Source organism: Glossina fuscipes, unplaced genomic scaffold (assembly GCF_014805625.2).
Source record: "Glossina fuscipes isolate IAEA_lab_2018 unplaced genomic scaffold, Yale_Gfus_2 117, whole genome shotgun sequence".
Taxonomy (NCBI): Eukaryota; Metazoa; Arthropoda; class Insecta; order Diptera; family Glossinidae; genus Glossina; species Glossina fuscipes.
The window spans coordinates 213,775-233,023 of NW_023998460.1; the positions used below are offsets into that span (position 1 = coordinate 213,775).

Consider the following 19,249-nt stretch of genomic DNA (forward strand, 5'->3'; position numbering starts at 1 on the left):
AAAATAAAAGTTTTTGTCATATAGGCGAATTGCATTTAAATTATGTATGCATTGTAAAATACGTGTAGGCCCATATATGATTAGTAAACATATACATTACATGTTGTGTTGTACACTTAGGCAAATGTTTAAAGAAAGATTTTTTATTAAAAATTCATTAGAGCACAATCCATGACAAGCTCAGAAACAAACTATGACGAAAATATCGAAGAAATTAAGATATATTTGTAAATGGGAAAATTTAATAAATGCTTTACAAAAACTTTAAGCTTAATAAAATTTATTTTAGTATTGAAAACCTTCTTTCTGGTTAAATTGTGTTAATTAAATTACAATAGTTGAAGTAAATAGGGCCAAATCATTACTAAAAATATATGAAACGTTGTTATCTTAGGGGTTGAGTACATATATTTCGTAACTGCAAAAATTAAACTACAAATGTAATTTTCTAAGATATTTAGTTGAGAAAATAATGTATTTTGTTACAAGAACTTTACTTTTTTCTTGACTTGTAATCCGGAATATTTCTTTAATTAGATTCATATCATTATATTGTGAATAGTGTTTATATACCAATCACAGACGAATAAACCACATTTATTTTGTCAGAACTTTTGCAACACTCTGAAGAATGCTTCAGAGTGTCTATAAATGTATACATTCTTGTACAATTTTAAACTCTGACTCGATTGAAATATGTCCATCCGGATGTCTGTCAGTCTGTGTGAAGTGTGCAGCAAACATTCTTCTGTACGCAGATGTGAAGATATTGTCTTCAAAATTTGCAAGACAGTGACCAAATATTTTACACTCAACAGCTTGTCTTAAAAAAGATTCAAACGTTAATATTAACGACGGTTTTTTGTAATATTTTATAAGTACTTTAAGACTTCTGATAGAAATTTTTACCGTTGAATCGGTTTTGTATATGAGTGATGAATAAAAAATTCCTACTAAGGGGCAAAAAAACAACTACAATTTTTTTACGACGGTAAGGACGCGCACAACACCCAGGTAGAATTGGTATAGGCCCGTCGTGCATTATACGGGTCTATGCGGAATCACTGTGTACATTGACTTTACTTTCTTTGTCCGCGTATGTTTGCGCCTAACACAGAAAGCAGTTTTTGAGATATTTTGACGAAATTTGGCACAACGACGTGTGTCGTCCCAAAGACCACATTGGGCCATTGGGCCACTTTTTGGACCACTTCTTACTGGACGCTCTATCCCGTAACTGCTTATATAAAATATATACGGTGTTACGAATAATTGTGTCAAGCGAAGTGCTGTTGAGGATTTAATAGTCATTCGTGAGAGACTATAATAGTTTTACTTGTTCTTATTTAAATTTTCAAAAGTGCTTTTATTTTGATTAGTAGAACGTCTTTTTAACCTCTACAACTCATTCTATATCAATAGGCACATTTTCAAATTTCACTTCAGACAGGTCAAATTGGAATTGCTGGAATAAGCATCTTTCCGGTAAATTTATGCAAATAATTATAGTAATAATTCGATGGGCCTTATTCAAATAATCGATAATGGCTAGTTATTCTTTCTTGGAAAAGATGTGTTGAATAGTTAGGTATACAAAAAGGGTAAAGAATGATGATCTTTATTATTAGAATTAAATATAGATTTCAATTCATGATTAACTAAGTGTAAAGAATTAAAGAAATTAACCAAGAAAGGTTTGACAACTGTACGATTTTGCAACTTGACTCCGCGACTTCTACTTAACGACTGCGCAACTTTCGAACTTGATTCGCCGTCTTCAAGACAGCAGACCATAGCTGCCGAAACCCAAACAGAACGTTAATTGTTTGCATTTCTTCAAATTGAACGGCACATTAATAGGTGCTAAAGTGTAATGCGAAATATTAATATATGCGACGGTTAAATTCGATGATTCTGACTTTTCTGCATACATAAAATAACAGTTTTCCATATAGTATTATTGAGTTATTCAATGTAGAAAGACGCTCAAACTGCATTGTCGATATTCAAAACTTTCATTTGGAGTTTTGTGTGGCGTATTATAACTAGCGATGAATAGTAGATCTATTACGACAATCCCAAGCGAAAAGAGTTATGGGTTAGTTTAGGAGAGCCACCGCGGAGTATTCATGCCTACATAAGTATTCTGTGCGTATAGTAGGATCAGCAGAGTATTGCGTCTTCCAAGCTGCTAAAACCGAATGAAACTGTTGCCAAAGACATCTACTGTCATCAACGAATGGAAGGATACATTGTTGTAAAAAAACAAGCCGTAGCGGCCAACAGACCCAAAGTTATCCTTTTGCATGACAACGCTCGAATTTTTTGAGGAATTACTAGCATGATTTTATTGACACTTACCTCAAATACAAGTTAAATTCTTTATCGCCATAACCAGAAAATAAGATCGTGATAGCCATACTCATCCAGCAGATGTTTCAGCAAACATCCGGTAAATTTAAACCCCACATAGCAAGTTAACACTGCAATTAAAGTGCTACCCCAATATTATTCAATATGTCATGCCTTTACACTTGATATTCAGAACAAAAGGCTTCAGCGTCTTGCACGCTTGGCTTCAACCAAGTTTATAAAAGCGTTTTAAACTGATATTCAAAATTATGAAGAGCTCAAGTACTTCAGTTTGGCTGGTATTGCGACCGCAGACATACTGATGGCCAATTGGTAAAAAATTGTCTAGTTCTTTGGAGCAGCCTATCCAGTAGACCTACGAACTGTAAAGTTTTTAATAAACAATCCATCCGACCAGAATATTTATCAAAAATACGCGAACACATAGGTGCCGGAAGTAAGATTTTGAAAGATGCGATCTGGGTACGTCTCTATGTATTTTTCGTAAAATTAACATTCAATATACTGACCTTTCTCGATTCTTGATCAGTAATTGTCAACGTAAAGTAGCGTTCAGCCATTTTAACTGTCGTATCGCAAGCGAAGCTACGCACAAACGAAGTTTAAAGTGGCGGAATGACAACCTGCTCTGGTCCACAGAGAAGAGATACCATGGCAAGTTGATTTAGAACCTGCATGCGACTATTTTATCTTTTGTTAACACATACAGAATGAAACAGAGAGAAAGAGATTAATGCAACGAGAAACAGAGTCAGATGCATGTCTGCATGTTATAAGAGTGGGTTTCGTTTGTTTGCGTCGAGAGAAAAACAGTCAGTATGCTTTAAGCGTCCAAACGATCAGCAAGCCGTTGATAGAAAGAAAAGGATCGTTAAGTGGATCATAAAAAAAGCAAAAACAACGATATAAAAAAAAAAACTACAACAAACTTCATTATACAAAGGACATTTTTCTCAGTTTATGTACATGGTTTTGCTTTGATTTGTGGTTATTTCAAAGGCATAAATTAAGTTACATTTCGGGATGTATATATTATCCAAACCGTATTTAATTATTGGCAAATATATAATTTGTACTTTCGTACCAATAGAATACGAATTATATACGCGAAAAACGAGGTTTTTTTCTACTCCAATAAATGTGATGATTAAAAAATTCAAAAAGAAACAACAACAAAAAAAAGACAATACACAAAAGAAAGGAACACACAAAGAAAGTCCCAAGTACACTCATATACATATATATAAACGCCTATAGTTTCAAATATATAATAAAAATACGGGTATATATTTACCTGTATATAATGAAAAAAGAAATCCTAATAAATAAAAGATATGTCTTGTGAAATTTTCCACATATTCTCTGTAAGCAATATACCGGAACGTGCGCATCAGGATCAACTCAAAGAAGAATATATTTTTTACACCCCGTACGTGCGAAAATATGGAAAATACGAATTTCTGAAAAAAATGTAAAAAACAATAAAATCAGAATTAAGATGTATTGTTTAAATTACTTACTTGTCAACTGTATTGACACGTTCACAATTTAAGATCAGGAGAGCTGTCGCACACAGCAAGTGACACCGTACGATGAAAAAAATTTGATACTATTAAATATTGGTTGAAACATTAAGCCTGTTCACCACGTTTGAAAATACGCAGCACAAAGTTGTTTTACTTTACCACTAGAAAAAGAATTCTCTAGGTGACTATAGGCACAAATCATATGTGATGGAAGCGATAAAGATAAGTTCTTAACTATTTTATTGCTTCGCTCTATTCTTCTTTCCTGTGTAATTGTTATCACATTATAAAAAAACAAAAAACTCAAACGTAAAAGATGGTAATTGTAAAGATGTAAAAAGGTGGCAATTGTGCGCTTGGACTGGGAATTATTTGCTACTCTATTTTTTTTACTTTTTATACCAAGTTGTGTATATCAATTTTGTAAAGAGCTAGCCAGGATGTACTAAAAAATGAACTCCTTCCAATTGACGTCGCAGCACTCCAAGCAAAACCATTACCTCCCTCTTCAATTTTCCTTCAGTAAAAGTCCTAAAAGATTTGGCTATTATGACATCATGTAGACTGGTGAGCAACCGTTTGAACATCACTAATAATGGTGTTCGTGGGAATAACCGTTGAGCCATCATTAGAACGTTGGGAATGAGTAGACTTATTACCTGAAACTATTGATAACACCGAGAACGCACGAGGTGAAATATGGATGAAATGAAGTAATAATTGTCTCGTTCGGACGTCAGGAAGATTAAGCGACTGGCCAGGTTACCATGCCGAGGATTTTGTATGATCTAAACTTGTCATAATAACTAAACTTAGCGGATGAACTAGCAGGAATCTTACTCATTTCATTAAGTCCTCGCTTGTGTTTGCTTGACAAACAAAAATAAATACAAGTGCACGTCTTTTTCGGATGCGCCAACGCATCACCTTTACCTTACACTTTGGACCACAGCAATCGATGATCACTCTACATTGATGCTGAATAGTTTTTCATGTGGAACGTAAGAATTTATAAGTTCCATCATTGGTGAAAAGCCAGCAGTATATTTGCCAAATACAATACCTTAAACAGCTTAATGCGACATGTTTATGTAAGCAATTATCAATCGGAAGAGTGTATGTTTTTTATTGTTTGCACAGAAAAATTTTGTACTGTGCACAGAATAGATTTTTTTATGTAAGATATATCCGAACACCCGGCAAATGAATAACTCACTATTAATAATTGTTGATAAAACATTTCTAAAAAATTCAACAAAAATACTTCAAAAGTCCAAAAAACCATGTCTGTCTCCAGCAGAGCGTTGTAAATAAAAAACAAGTAAGAAAGTTATATTCGGCGGGGGGCTAACTCTCGCATACCCTCCACTATGTTTTTCGCATTCTACTCTCCAAAGTTTTTTATTCAATATCCATATTGCTTGTATTATTACGGAAAGAGTAATCCCGGTGTCTACCGTATTCATTTTAGAATTAACCCGTTTTTAGGCATCTTTAGGCATATCTTCATTTGAGCAATGTGCAAAATAGTTTTAAACATTCTGTCTTGCTTGGGTTGAATAAGCATAAATAAATAATAAATAAGTACAAAACCTCAAAAAAGTGAAAAAAAGTAAATTTAATCAATTGTAAGTTTGTGTGGGCATATCGGATGCTCCGGCCCTTCCTTTAATTACCAACCTGCGTGCAGTAACTTGCAATGTTTCTATTAAATTTGAAGTCCTTGCCATCATTTTTGCGACCAGGAGAGTGACCACAACACACGCCACACAGAATATATATATTTTATAGGCTTTCTGAAACTTTCGTTTGAGTGTTGGGTACATTATGAAAAAACCAAAATGACCATACTCCCATTACAGTAGTGGGTGTAAAAATATAGATTTCGTTACTATTATTGTTTGAAGAAATTCACAAAATTAGCAATACCGTCAATGAAGTGATTTCAAGATTTTAGCTAATAGAGTTGCACGTTTTTTCAATAAAAGATGCTTAACTAGAAGTATAGCTAACCACCAGCATTCTTACTTTTCGACCTGAATATTGAAAGTAAGACCGCCAGTACTTCGATTGTCTCGTGTCGAGGTCTTTTGCGCAACAAATATTGAGAAGGGTTCACCTTTAATTACGTTGGCCGATCTACTTTTCATCAGCACTTATTATTTCAAAAACTCTTTCAAAAATGTTCAAACAGCTAAACATGATTTAAAACTATAAACAAGAGTTTTTGCAAGCAACATGTTCTATACGAAAAGTCCATAACGTTATTTTAATAAAGTCAGTATAAATATTTTTTAATTATTATTTATTGTCTTCGACTGTTTAAAACACAAGAATACACATTTTTGTGGGTGTCATAAAAGGACAGATATATATTCATTTTGTCAAAATGTTTATCACACCCAAAGGGAAGCCTCACATAGAGTATATATTTTCTTAATCAGCATCAAATTCTAGATCGATTTTAGTATATACCTATCTGTTGTATGCCTTCATAATACTTTTAATCAAATATTCTCCTGATCATAAACATTAAGCTATTGGCTTTAAATACGACAAGAACATTGGCAACTGTTGCACGCAGATTGATATTGCAAGTGGACCAACTCGGCTAAACGACATGTTCGCAGTATAATATAAAAACGGAACAAAGTAGAATTTTTTGTCATTACTAACAAACTGCAATGGTAAAAATTTGCATATTCTATTATAAGATAGAGGCAGTGAATATAAAAGATTCGCCAATACTCCTGTTTACTTTTCGTACCTGAGCTAGATTTTCTATTGAACTTTTAAGTATTTCACGTCTCCGCAACTTTTAATTACTGGGTATTCTATTTCTGTTTATTTTCAGAAATTATCCACAGACTCGGTAAGTTGATAATGGAAATCTTTCGTAGCTATATATAACAAATAAGCAACCTCGAGACGTTCTTTCTAAGGGATGATTTCAGAGTCACGTAATTGTGGTAATTCTAAACCTATTGCGGCAAACTATCGCTGGTTGGAAAGGTGTGAGTCCATTAATAATTAAAATAAAATACATTATGGCTTGTAGTAATATGCTTGATTTGTATGATTAAGGTGCTTTAGCAATAAGAACAGCAAGGAAACAGCTTGCTTGTTTCCCAATACATCGTATTCTGGTCGACTACTTATTTATGCAATCAATATTTATGCAAAAATTCTTCCGGACAATTAGAAAGGGTAGTATATTTCATCTTGTGACTTCGCTGCAGAAGTCAATCTTATCGAACGAGAATTTTGAACGGTTTGCCTAATGCTGGATATAAAATGAAGCGGTAGTACGTAAATTTAATTTAATAGCTGCAGTAAAGGAACGAAATAGATGCATTTGTTGAAAAGATTAATGGCTGGCCACTTGCAAACATAATGGGCGAAAAGATAATGGAAACGCTGCCATGTCACTTAATGTAATTCGTTTGCTGGCAGTGGGAAGCAATCGTGCACCATAATCCGCTTCAACTTGATCGCATTGCACTTCCTACAATCATTCACAATTTGTTGATAAACAGGAGCTATTTTCACGACTATGCGAGATCAAATTTTAATTAAAAAAATTAATAATTAGTTAGAAATTCAGAACGATTGACCGCGAAATATAGAAACATCCACTGTGTAACCCAAACTTTGCCAAGTCCGATCTACATTCTTCTACTTAAAAGAAGGCGTATGAAAATTTTACATCAGTTTTTGTCCAGAAATCACAGAAGTTCTATAGTGGTGCAATAATGATTTCACTAGAAAGATGACAAAAGGCTATCAATTGAAATATTCAGTCAAATAAAGTTGCTTCAATGAAGAACAAAATTTGACTCGAAGTATCCGTTTTCTTTTTAATTTCTGCCACAATATGATATTTTACCAATATATAAAACTTAATTCGATATAATTGAAACTAAACTGAAAAGCAGGACATTTTTGGTAGTTGATGCTAAGGAGTAACCTATTCCACGTACTTCCAATGATTGTATATTTTATGTAATTGTAAGTAACTTGCTTTACTTGCTTAATTAAATTCTTTTCATTCACTGCAAACACTTTCAATAAAGCAAAACACATTTTTTAGAATAATTACAATTGTTTTCATTATTACTTTCGCTTTTATTATGCGTTTCTTTTCAAACACGCAAACGAATTCAATAAACTTTTCCAAAAAAAAATTTTTTCACTTGATGTGTTGAAGCTGATGTTCTTAGAGCAATATTTACAAGTTTTAGCCCTGATTACACTTTTTATTTTTCATAAATCAATAACGCAATACCTATGTTCAATTAAAAAGATAAACAAAACCCAAATTCCTCTTTTTATACCAGCCACTGCAAGGTGGAGGTACACTCATTTTGTTTTTTTCCATAATGTACCCAACACCAAAAAGGTGTTTTCAGAAACCCTATCAAATATATATATTCTTGATCAGCGTGAAATTCTGAGTTGATTTAGCCACGTCTCTCCGTCTGTGTGCTTGTGTGGTGTTTGTTGTTTGCACCCTCCTGGTCGCAAAAATGAAGACAACGACTTCAAATTTAGTAAAAACATTGGAAATTTTTGAACGCAGATTGCTGTGGGAAATGGGCCAAGTCGGTCGGAGCAAAAGCGCACAGTGGAACTGAACGCAACTCTATTTTCTGAAAGAAATATTTTGGGTTCTTATTCGTTACTCGGAAATTAGAACAGTTAAAAGGCTGAAATTTACCACGTTTACTTTACGAAGCATTCTACTCCTTTCGTGCAAAAACGGAAAGCATTCGCTCTGGCCGCACAAAGTTACAATTGATTAAATTTGCTTCTTTTCACTTTTTTGAGGTTTTACGCTTATTGATGTTTAAATGTTTAAACCTATTTTGCGCATTGCTCAAAAATGAAGATATATTGCCTGTCTGTAAAAATGGATTAATTCTAAAATGAATATGGTAGACACCGGGATTACTTCTTCGATAATAATACTAGCAATATGGATATCAAATAAAAGAACGTGGAAAGTGGAATGCGAAAAACATTGTGATGGGTATGCGATTAATATCTCGGAATATCGTTTATGCCGTAAATCACTGTTATGGTTTAAGGTTAATGTGTTATGACGTTACAAAATATGCAAAAAAAATTTTTTTGCCATCTTTTTCTCCTCTCAAAGATAATCGGATGTTAAATGACAAGTGGGGATCAAACAGTTTTGTCGAGTTACTATTAAAAATTACTTTAAATTACTTTATTTTTGTTTTGAATTTCAACGGTTGAACTCGTCAACCCCACCATCGCAATGCTAAATTTTGATGCTGCGCCTATTTATGTCAGATGCAAGTTTCATCGAAAATTAACATATTGTCACATAATGTATGCCATTGTTTGCCATACTTATTGCAAATGGATTGCTTTTTATTATATCTTTTGTTCTTTTGATTTACATTACAAGCCTTCACCTCTTGGTACGACCTTTTACTTGCGAACTCCTACACGAACAAGAAAAATAGGTGGGAAGGCTGCCGTTTCGTTCAAACACTTTTTCCGATATTACTGCGCAGACTTTTCATTCAACAGGTATTTTTAAATATTCTTTTTTCCATCAAAAGTAGATGAGAATTTCTATGTTGTTTCTGTCAAAACACCACATGCACGTCTGCTACTTGAATATAAAAATTTTTTTGCAAAAATTTTTTGGATAAAAACTGTTTTTTTATTTAGTGGATCCAACGCCAGACATATAGCGACAAAACATTGGATTCTGCAAAATATTTCAGAATACAGGATCCTTACATGATTCTGCAATAATTTCTAATGCGGTGATATTCCTAGAACAGATATTAATGATGATAGTAAGAAATCTTCGTGCGACTGTTCCTTTTTTATTAAATTAAAGAGTATGTTGATATACGGTTACGCATAAATTCAGGCCACTAAGCAGAGCCTCAACATTTGATTTGATTTATCTATACTTCAAGAACAAGGCAATGAAACCGTCTTTTTCATACATATATTTGTATAAAAAATTAACGAACACAATGGTAGATAAACGTGTAAATGAACGAACAAACGTTACCGAACCGATGCTTGTAAATGCAAATCGTTAGTTGTGACATAAAAAAAAGAAAAAATGTGCTGAAGGGAGGATAGCCTACCAAGATAACCCACATTTTTACGATTCGTGTCTTGACTAAAAATGTCGACGCTAAATTACAATTTATTGCGAAATAAACAACGCACATGTAAAATAAGTATTAAAATTGAATTATATTAGTAAACGTCCACATTTAAAGCAAACTAAGCCTAATTGTGAACGCAAAATCAAAAAAGCTAAATTATTGCTACTAAATCTCTTGCAAAATTGCAGTACAAATACTAAAATGATGCGATATGCAAATTGTATTATAATCACTTTCAGAGGCATTACCCGACTGCAGATTTTCTATAAGTCCTGGAAAATGTTAAAACCTATCAGAAAAACCTAATTTAATTACCATGGTCCCGGTCCATTGCCTCCATATTCGCAGAAACCTGCATTCTTCGTATACTCGACCATTCTTCTCTGAGGCGATGGAGGTATCAGTGAGAGATAAATAATCTTTATATTTTACATAAAACCTTTCTCATTTTCCTAAAAGGTACTCGATGGTCTCTTCTGATATTGTCGAGATAATAAGCTAGGTAATATGTGGGAAAAATTATATATAAGCCCGAAATATTTTTGGGGAAGCAGCTATTCGAAATAAATGATAACGCGTCTATTGCAATGACTAAAGGGTGGTGTGGAAAATTGCAATAAATTGGATTAAAAAATTGATATTGAACTGAAACGAATTTAATATAAATAAATTAATGTAATTTCTAAATTTTACAATTCCTTATCATTTATGAATTTATAAAACAAATTGAAATAAATCTGGAAATTCTAATCCCAAAACCCATGTTCAAAAACTATTATGCATTTATTTTAAATAGGTGCCCCAAAAATATTTCAGGCCTATGTACTATTTTTCCCGCTGTCTAATCATATTGACAATAAACTTGTATGTTTATTATGCACAAGTACGAACATTAATTTCTAGACAACGTTACGTACTTCCTCTACTATTTTCTCTACAAAATCTCCGGTTTAACAGAACTATTTATTAATTATTTGATTTACTCATTGTAATCATATTGTAATTACTTTAGGTACCATATTGTTTTGAAATAAAATAAGTTAAAGGGCATAAGCTTAACATACTACGTCATACCAAAAAGTCATAAACAGAATTTTTACCGATATAAATAACGAGACAGAAAAAGCAGGCAGTCAAGCGGCTGCTAATCAACAAGCGCACGCACAAGCGCACATAAACACTTTTGACATAGCATATAATCTATTTGCCTATAGAATGTTTCGAAAAAAATTGTACGCGATTCATATTTAGAAAAATGGCGACAACTCAATAATATGCATATAACTTCTTAAGCAAGTGCATGGACAAACGCGCTACTATTGCAAACATATGCCCGTAATGTGTAATCTTAAACATAGATGTTGAATAAAGTCAAAAACCTTATGTGTATAAAATATTTCATTAGCAACAAAAACAAAAACGTTTCATATAAAATATCCAACATTTCATTAGCAGCAATCATTAGCAGCATTATTGCAATATTTTGCCTTTAGGATCTTGCGTATATAGAAAGGACAGGTTTTCAGCGAATTTCGAGGTGATAGACCGGGACTAGGGTAATGAAATTAGGCTTTTCTGATAGGTTTTAGCATCCTTTAAGAAATATCAAAAATCTGCACTAAGGAAAATTCGTTAAAAGTTTTTATATACACTTTGTGTATTGTAGCTTTTCGCCAACAATATACATGCACTATATGGTAAATGCCTGAAAAAATTTGTATTTTAATTTCTTATAATATTTCGGTATAATTTCTTACTTTATTTATGCTTGTATTTCTATTTTTGTTTAGGTTTGTAATCATGTTGCAATGTTCAATTATCAATTACTTTAGCAGAGGCGCGAACCAAGTGTAAAGATAGCCCACATCTCTGCTAAAATTTGGGCCAGGGCTAACTTTACATCAGCAAAAATTTGCAATCTTTTTCGGATAATGTTTAGACTCCCCTTTCTCTATGGAACTAACATAACATATGAAAACCTTCGCAAATAAGTACAGCTATAAATATATTTATGTGCATGCATAGAGAGGCTTCACTATATATATCAACTCTGTTCATTTGAAAATCCTAAATGCGTGCTATCGGGTATTGCATGGTATCAGAATGTATCGCTTCCGTGTACGAGGACTATCATCAAGATGAAAGGTGATGTTGGTTGTTAACGCATTATCTTAGGTAGAGTTGCAACCACAACAAATCTATTTTTTTATGTCGTACGAAGGATTATTAAAAAATGTACCACATAAAATTTGTAAATTCGCGAAAGCATACTTTAAAAAACAATATTTGTCAACAGCTAATGGCTTCTTATTCTGCAGAGACACTCTTGCTTTTGTATTAGCATATGTACATAAGTATCTTTATTGTATTGTAATAAAAGGTTTACCTTTATTAAAAACTTTTATTACTTTCGCTTACGCGAATAAAGTCGTCCCTTGTATATATCGTAATTGTATTATGGATTTTATTATAAATTAATTAATATTGCCGTTGGTAATACTATTAACTTTTAACTAATCACGGAAAGTTAATTATTCAAGTCATGATAATAGAAGGAAAATTGACAGAGAGAGCAACAAAGAGAGTAAATAAAAAGTGTTTAATTACGTTTGCAAATAATTTTAATATATTACTAGAAACAGTATACACAACATCCGTGCGAGAGCCACTAGAAAAGCTTTGAGAACATGGCAAGTAAACTCCAAGAGATTCGCGTCAGTAGATCTTGCTATGCTAGAATGAAGAAATATAAGAATTGAGAGTAAACGGTAATTGCTGAGTAACAATTTGCTCATTAAAAATCATTGGAATAACACCACATATCTGGACAGAGCATGATTTAAGTGTATATGTTGGAATCCCATCAGATTCAGATGCACAACTTAATTTTAGAGACCTCAAACGATCTAAAACGTCATTTTCTGAAATTATCAGCTTAGGAATCAAAGTTAAGAATTAGTTATCGTGTACGGATGGTTAACAGTTAAATCGGCATTAGCAGCAGAAAAATGTTTGCGGATGTATTCAGCAAAGAAATTTGAGGTGTCAATCTCATCAGAGGACTTAGTACCATTGAAAGGAACGTGCGACGGATATATGGACATTTATCTTTTGGAGTTGATAACCTTAAAAATGTTCTAGGATTAACAAGCGGTAGGGATTTTATCAACTGAAGGTATCTGCAATAATACTGGCGGTTGAAGTAATTAAGTCGTCGTAAAAGACTTTTCATACATTTTTTAAAAAGTTTGTTTTTCCTATTTTTGTAATATTTAATACTCTTTTTTAAATTAGGGAAGGCACTTGCTTTGAGGGCCGTTTGATCGGAACATGGGTAGAAATAGCAAGGTTTAATACATTGTAAAACGATGATAGTAGTGTTTCAATATTCCCAGCAGAAAAGTTGAGCGTAATGTTTGAAAGGATAGATTTAAGCAATAAAATATTGGTTTGCTTAAAGTCATAATGTTTATTTATATATTATCTTGACACGTTAGAGTTGTGCAACGGACTATCATGCCTGTAAAGAAGGACGATACAAAATTGCTGGATGATACCGGTCCGCAGGTAAACTAGAAGGTGGACGGCGATTTACAACTATTGAAATAAATTATGATCAAATAATTCAGGAAGTCTCCGTGCTCACTGAATTTAGGAAATTTAGGGAATTAGAGCGAATTTTTGAGTTTAGCCCCCTAAAAATTTGTTGAAAGAAAGTTGTTGGGCCTAAAGAAACATTTAGTTTTTTGAGCGTGAAAAAGCTACCGAATTAGTATTACGTGGTCGATCCCGAGGAATGAACTCCCTAATTAAGTGTTCAACTTGCCACAATGGGTTGTTTAACAAAATTTTCATGTTTTCAGTCAGAACTCCTTAAAAGTCCACATAACTCTAGGTTGAGATGGAGCCAATTTGAAAACGCTTACACGCTTCAAATCGACGAATGGGACTTTTCCAACCAGATAACTTCTTATGTTATTCTCAGAGGTGTCAGGCGTCAGTCTTGACAGGAATATTGTCTTTCTTAAAGGTACTGCCATCAACAGACACAATCATCCCTACAGAGAACGATAAGATTCAAAGAAAGTTTTGCGTTGGCGATAATATAAAGACGGTGACTAAACTTGCACGTCAAGCTTGTGCCACTTACCCAGCATGGTGACCAGCAGACAAACGAACAGTCAGGGAGTGGGGAATTTGTTATTTTTATTAATATTCTTCGGAGATGTAGAGAGCAGCCTGAATAGTACCACTGGGAGGAGGTACCCTTGCCACTTCAGCAAAGCAAACACGAGGAGTGCTTCCCGGCTGATTTGTAACTTTTTTATTACCAGCCGACTCAACGATAGCGAAAACGCTAACGCTTCTTTATAAGCAACGATGGAGCAGTCACGTGAATCGACGAATCAGATTTAAGTGAAGCCGTATATGCTACACTACGAGTTGGACTATTACAGGTTGGGGGAGAAGATGAGTGCTCTGATAGCGACACTCATCCAAAATTGTCTTAATTTTTTCAAAGTGTCTATACAAAGTCACGAAGTTTTGCTTAATTCAAATTGCATTTACTTAGTAAATTTTCGACCAATTGAAAGAAATTTAAATAAAAAGAATGAAAACTGTTGCAGTCGCGTTACTTGCATTAAAACGTGTTACAGGTCTGAAGAATGTAAAATTCGACTGATTGAAAGTTTTTACTAATAGTCTGCTACATAAATAGTCCTTCCATGTTGAAATGCGCTTTCTCGAAAATTTTATGATCGAGGGAATTTTGCTGCACGTACAAAAGGCTCGGTTCACATGCAAATGTTTCATAAATAAAATATTGAGCGGACCATCATAGCAAACAACGGCACATTCAGTTCTTTTTTGCTACTTGAACAAGATTATTGAAATTATATATGTACTTACACTATGTTAATGTAATGTGAAGTAGAGTAGGTAGTATGCAGTGAGCATATGGACAACAAACCCGAAAAAGGATAAATCTGAGAAGTGAAGTTTTTTTTGAAGCTACTCATACTCTAGGACTTTATACGAATAGTAAATCAAACAGTTACGACGTTTATATTATCAATTCATCCATTGTTGTTTTATATAACAAAATAATGTAAATAGAAGTCTAAACTTTAACACCGACAAATGAATATATTAACTTATGAATGAATATGAAGATCAATTATCATGGGTACCGGGTACTATTTTCAATCCTAAAATACCGTAAACAATTGATTTTTTATATTTATAAAGCACTGAAGGGTTAGGTTTATCATAGGTTTCCAAAAGTGTGGGCTGATAATTTTCGAGTATTCGCTGTAGCTATTAAAAGTGTATAAATGAATAAAACATGGATTTAGACAAATTCATTTAAATGAAACAACAGCATTCTGATTCGTTCTGAAGAATTTATGAAAACAAGTGATTTTGGTTTATTATATGCAATTTAAAATGTCTTAACATATTAAGACTGCAAGTGAGCAAAACCTTCGCATGTGTGAAATGCAACCAATAAAGATCGTAAATTTATTTTGTTTTTGTGACAAGTATAAATACAAACGAAATTTTTGCAGTCGAGACCAGTTGAAGTGAAAGTAGTTTTGAAAAATTTTAGAACAAACACCGGTTATTAAACGTACAACTAAGTTTTAATAAAAGTTTGCTTTAAATATAAGGTCGTCACAAATTTTTTTAATTTTTTATGCTTACGATTACCATATGTTAATATTGGTACTTTTTAGAGTAACCAATTTCGCTTAAGAAAACGGGGATGTATACCACTATGCAGACAAGAATTCGCGTGTTGTTACAAACAAAATATTATTTGAAACTTTTCGTAAGTAGATTACGCCTATTTAAGCTAAGTATATTTTCTGTATTTTTATTTTTCTGATATATGGTTCACGCAGTTGCAAAAGTGGTTCCAGTTTTGTTCAGATATTTATTATGGAGAAACGTCACTTGTTTATCGTAATGCGACATTAATTTTTACCCAACCTGTTTTTGATAACATTGGAACTCTTTTTTCGACCACTCACTGTACATTACTTATACGTGTGGTGATGGTTAAGAAGTATTGTTAATACGAAAAAAGGGAGTAGTAGTTCTGGACGTCCGACTTGAAAGCGAAAACGTTTGAAACAGCAAGAAAGCCCACTGTAAGTAGAATATTGCGAAGCACTATTTCCAAAGACGCTTAGAAATTATATCGTCAGTGTATTCCTAATCCTTTGATGTCCACAACATTAAAAGCTGCGGATTCGCCTGCATCGATACGACTAAAAATAAAGTTGGTTTCTAATTCGATCCAAAATGAAAGAGATCAGGTAACCAAAGGTGATATTTTCAAATGAATGTTATAACTAATTTAGCCAGAGAAATAAATTTAAAGACTAAAGTTGTCATGAGACTCTTTACTTCCCTTGCCGGCTGAGTATTTGTGTTTTCCTGACAAAGAAATAAAAATAAACTAAAAGGAAAAGTCCCGTCGCTTGTCTGCTGTCCGTCTGTCCACGGTGAGTCAGTCGGTCGTCGTCTGTCGTCGGCCCTACATATGCACACCCCCTTTCTCCGCTCAGCTACAGCGGTGGCAGCTGTAGCGCTTACCTACTCATCGGGGACACAAACAACAGGGGAATAAATAACTAAAGTAACTTACAATACAATCCTCTCGCGATGTCGTGGCTGTCTCCTTCGGCGGCTCCTGTCCACGGCAAGGAAGTAGGAAGTCCGTCTTACGTCGTCGGCACAATCTCAACACAGTTGGGATGTAGGTGCATGTGGGTGCACGCAATTCATAGGTTACCGGAAAATTATTCTTCTCCTATCTATCCTTTCTTTTTTCGTATAGAAAGGCTTTTCTATTTTTTTTTGTTATAAAACATTGTTCAGCTAAAACGCCTTGTTTTTCCTTTATTTACTTTTTTTTTGTTTGTATTATTCTTACATTACAAGTTTTACAATCGTAGAATTTCTGTACGAATAATTGAATTAGGTGACACAGTCTTTTTCGTGATGGCTAAATGGTAGTAACCACCTCACAATATGTATATAAATATATTTTTTCCTTTTTTTCCTATTATTTATTTATTTTTTTTTTGTTCCAAAAGCACGCATGCAAAAAGAAATTCCTTTTTTCTTCTTTTTTTTCTTGCTTTTTTTATGTTATACAGGGTTGGTGGGTTATATATTCTTTTACACAATTTAGATACCAAAATGTTTCTATGAACGTCAATGATACTCAAAAATAATATATTCATACACGAATGCGATGCGCTTTGCTTGGTACATTCAACCGGCACACTCAACTCTTTACCTCGTTTTTCCTTGCACAATTGTTCCTCCTTCTCTTGTTTCTCACTCTATTGATTGACTTTATAGGGATTTCAATAATTTGATGGAGGAAAATAGAAACGGAGTTTCACTAATATACAGGTTGAGACACAATTTTTTCGGTCCAATGTTACTCAAAGTTTTCCTTCCCATAAGAAAAAGTTAATTTTTGTATAAAAATCATATGTGTTCCGAACAAAAATTTTTCTAGAAAGTTACTTTGAGAATATACAACATTTCCGTACTTCGTTTTCGTTTTGTCACTCTCTGTACGGAAGCCCTGATATTTTATAATCGTTTTTTTTTTCTTTATTTAGCACGTACACTATATACACGACGTTTTAATGTAAGTTAGCTCGTTGAAGCTACTTTTGCATATTCAGTTCTTCACAAACTAAAAGGCTTCGAAATTAAAATGGGTTAACATTAAAACCGTTTAGCAATCGACATAAGAAATTATTTTGCTTTTGTCGCGTGGTTTGTAGCAACATTTTTATTAATTCGATTATTGATTCTTCTTTTTTTGTTGGCTTTCCCTTGGGAGGCCTTTCTTCCGCTTTTTTTTGCTTTAATAATCCGTAAGCTTACTATTGGTAGCGTTAAGTTCAGAAAAAATGGATTTTGGTAAATTTATCGTTTAAATTTTTATTAAATCGTTTAAATTTTATATTCGATATATTTAACCGATCACAACTTTGCTAATTTTATAAATGTATCGTTTCCGCGCGTTAAGAATTTCTTTTCTTTGATATTTCTTTTCAATGGTCATCTTTGGGCTCATATTTAACAAAAGCACAAAACCGCCAGAGCTCAGCCACACAACCAAAGGACAATCGAAAAGCAAGCGCACTCGTCGACGTTTTCCCTTCAACTCTTCGAACTCAACTCCCTAGAACTAAACTCAACTTAAAACTATCCCCTCTGACTTAAATTTTAAAACGCAGACAGAATTCTCCTTCTTACTCAATTTCCCTCTTCTTCTTCCTGTTGCTCTCTCTATAACGGCTTGCCGCTACTCTCACAAGAGCAAGCATAGATCCCGCAAAATCATACGATTTTGCCTATGCTTGCAAGAGCAAAAGGAAAAAAAGGAGTACCGCAAAATCATACGATGCTGCCTGTACTTGCAAAAGCAAGCAAAGATACCGCAAAATCATACGATTTTTGCCTGTACTTGTAAGTAAGGAAAACAGAAAAGAATAAAATAAACATATACCGCAAGATCATGCGATTTATTAGCGGTACCACAAAATCGCATGATTTTGTCTAACGGCATTGTTCCGATACTTGCGGTTGATACAGGCCGACAGACACCCTACCCGAGGTTTGTTCGCGGCCGTTACAAAGTCTTAAAGCACAAGCATCTAGGGCTATCGGCAAAACTCTACCGCTTGTCGGAGTTGTTTAAGAAACTCCCTTCGTCTAAAGTGAGATTGCTCCGGACTTCAAATGCAATCAACTTACAGACAAGAGGATCATGTCTTGTTATATTGAACGCCTTTTGTTATTTACCGCATTCACATTTAACAGACAATTAACTTGTTTTCACATTTTTGCAAGATAGGTCATCAATTCATCAATGGGTCGATTTTTACGAAGGCCACGTTCCAGGTGGCCAGGCAGATTTTTAAATTCTGGATATTTTGTCTTGGACGACGGGTTCCATTGCTTTAGCTGGAACAGATTGCAGTTTTGCGATAATTTGGGGGAAAATGCCGACGGCGCACCACTTTCTAAATAAATTGCTTAATGGCCTAGCAACTGTGACAATGCACTTATTAGACAATGGGCTTAATATCAGTTGGTCCCGGACCAGTTATGTAATCTTTATTTGAATAATAGTAAATTTTTACAAAGTAT

General features: G+C 33.7%; 1 protein-coding gene across 7 annotated transcripts in view; it reads left to right on the forward strand.

Annotated features, from left to right (window-relative positions):
* Window positions 1–19,249, forward strand: part of LOC119640284 (syndecan) — a 295,304-nt gene that overhangs the window by 148,944 nt on the left and 127,111 nt on the right. For 6 of the 7 annotated variants that reach the window (XM_038038198.1, XM_038038196.1, XM_038038195.1 and 3 more), the window contains exon 3: window positions 6,754–6,771. The exons of the other annotated variant lie outside the window; for it this stretch is intronic. In XM_038038198.1, coding sequence (XP_037894126.1) covers window positions 6,754–6,771 — 18 coding nt within the window. The remainder of the gene's footprint in view (window positions 1–6,753; window positions 6,772–19,249) is intronic. 7 annotated transcript variants of the gene reach the window in all.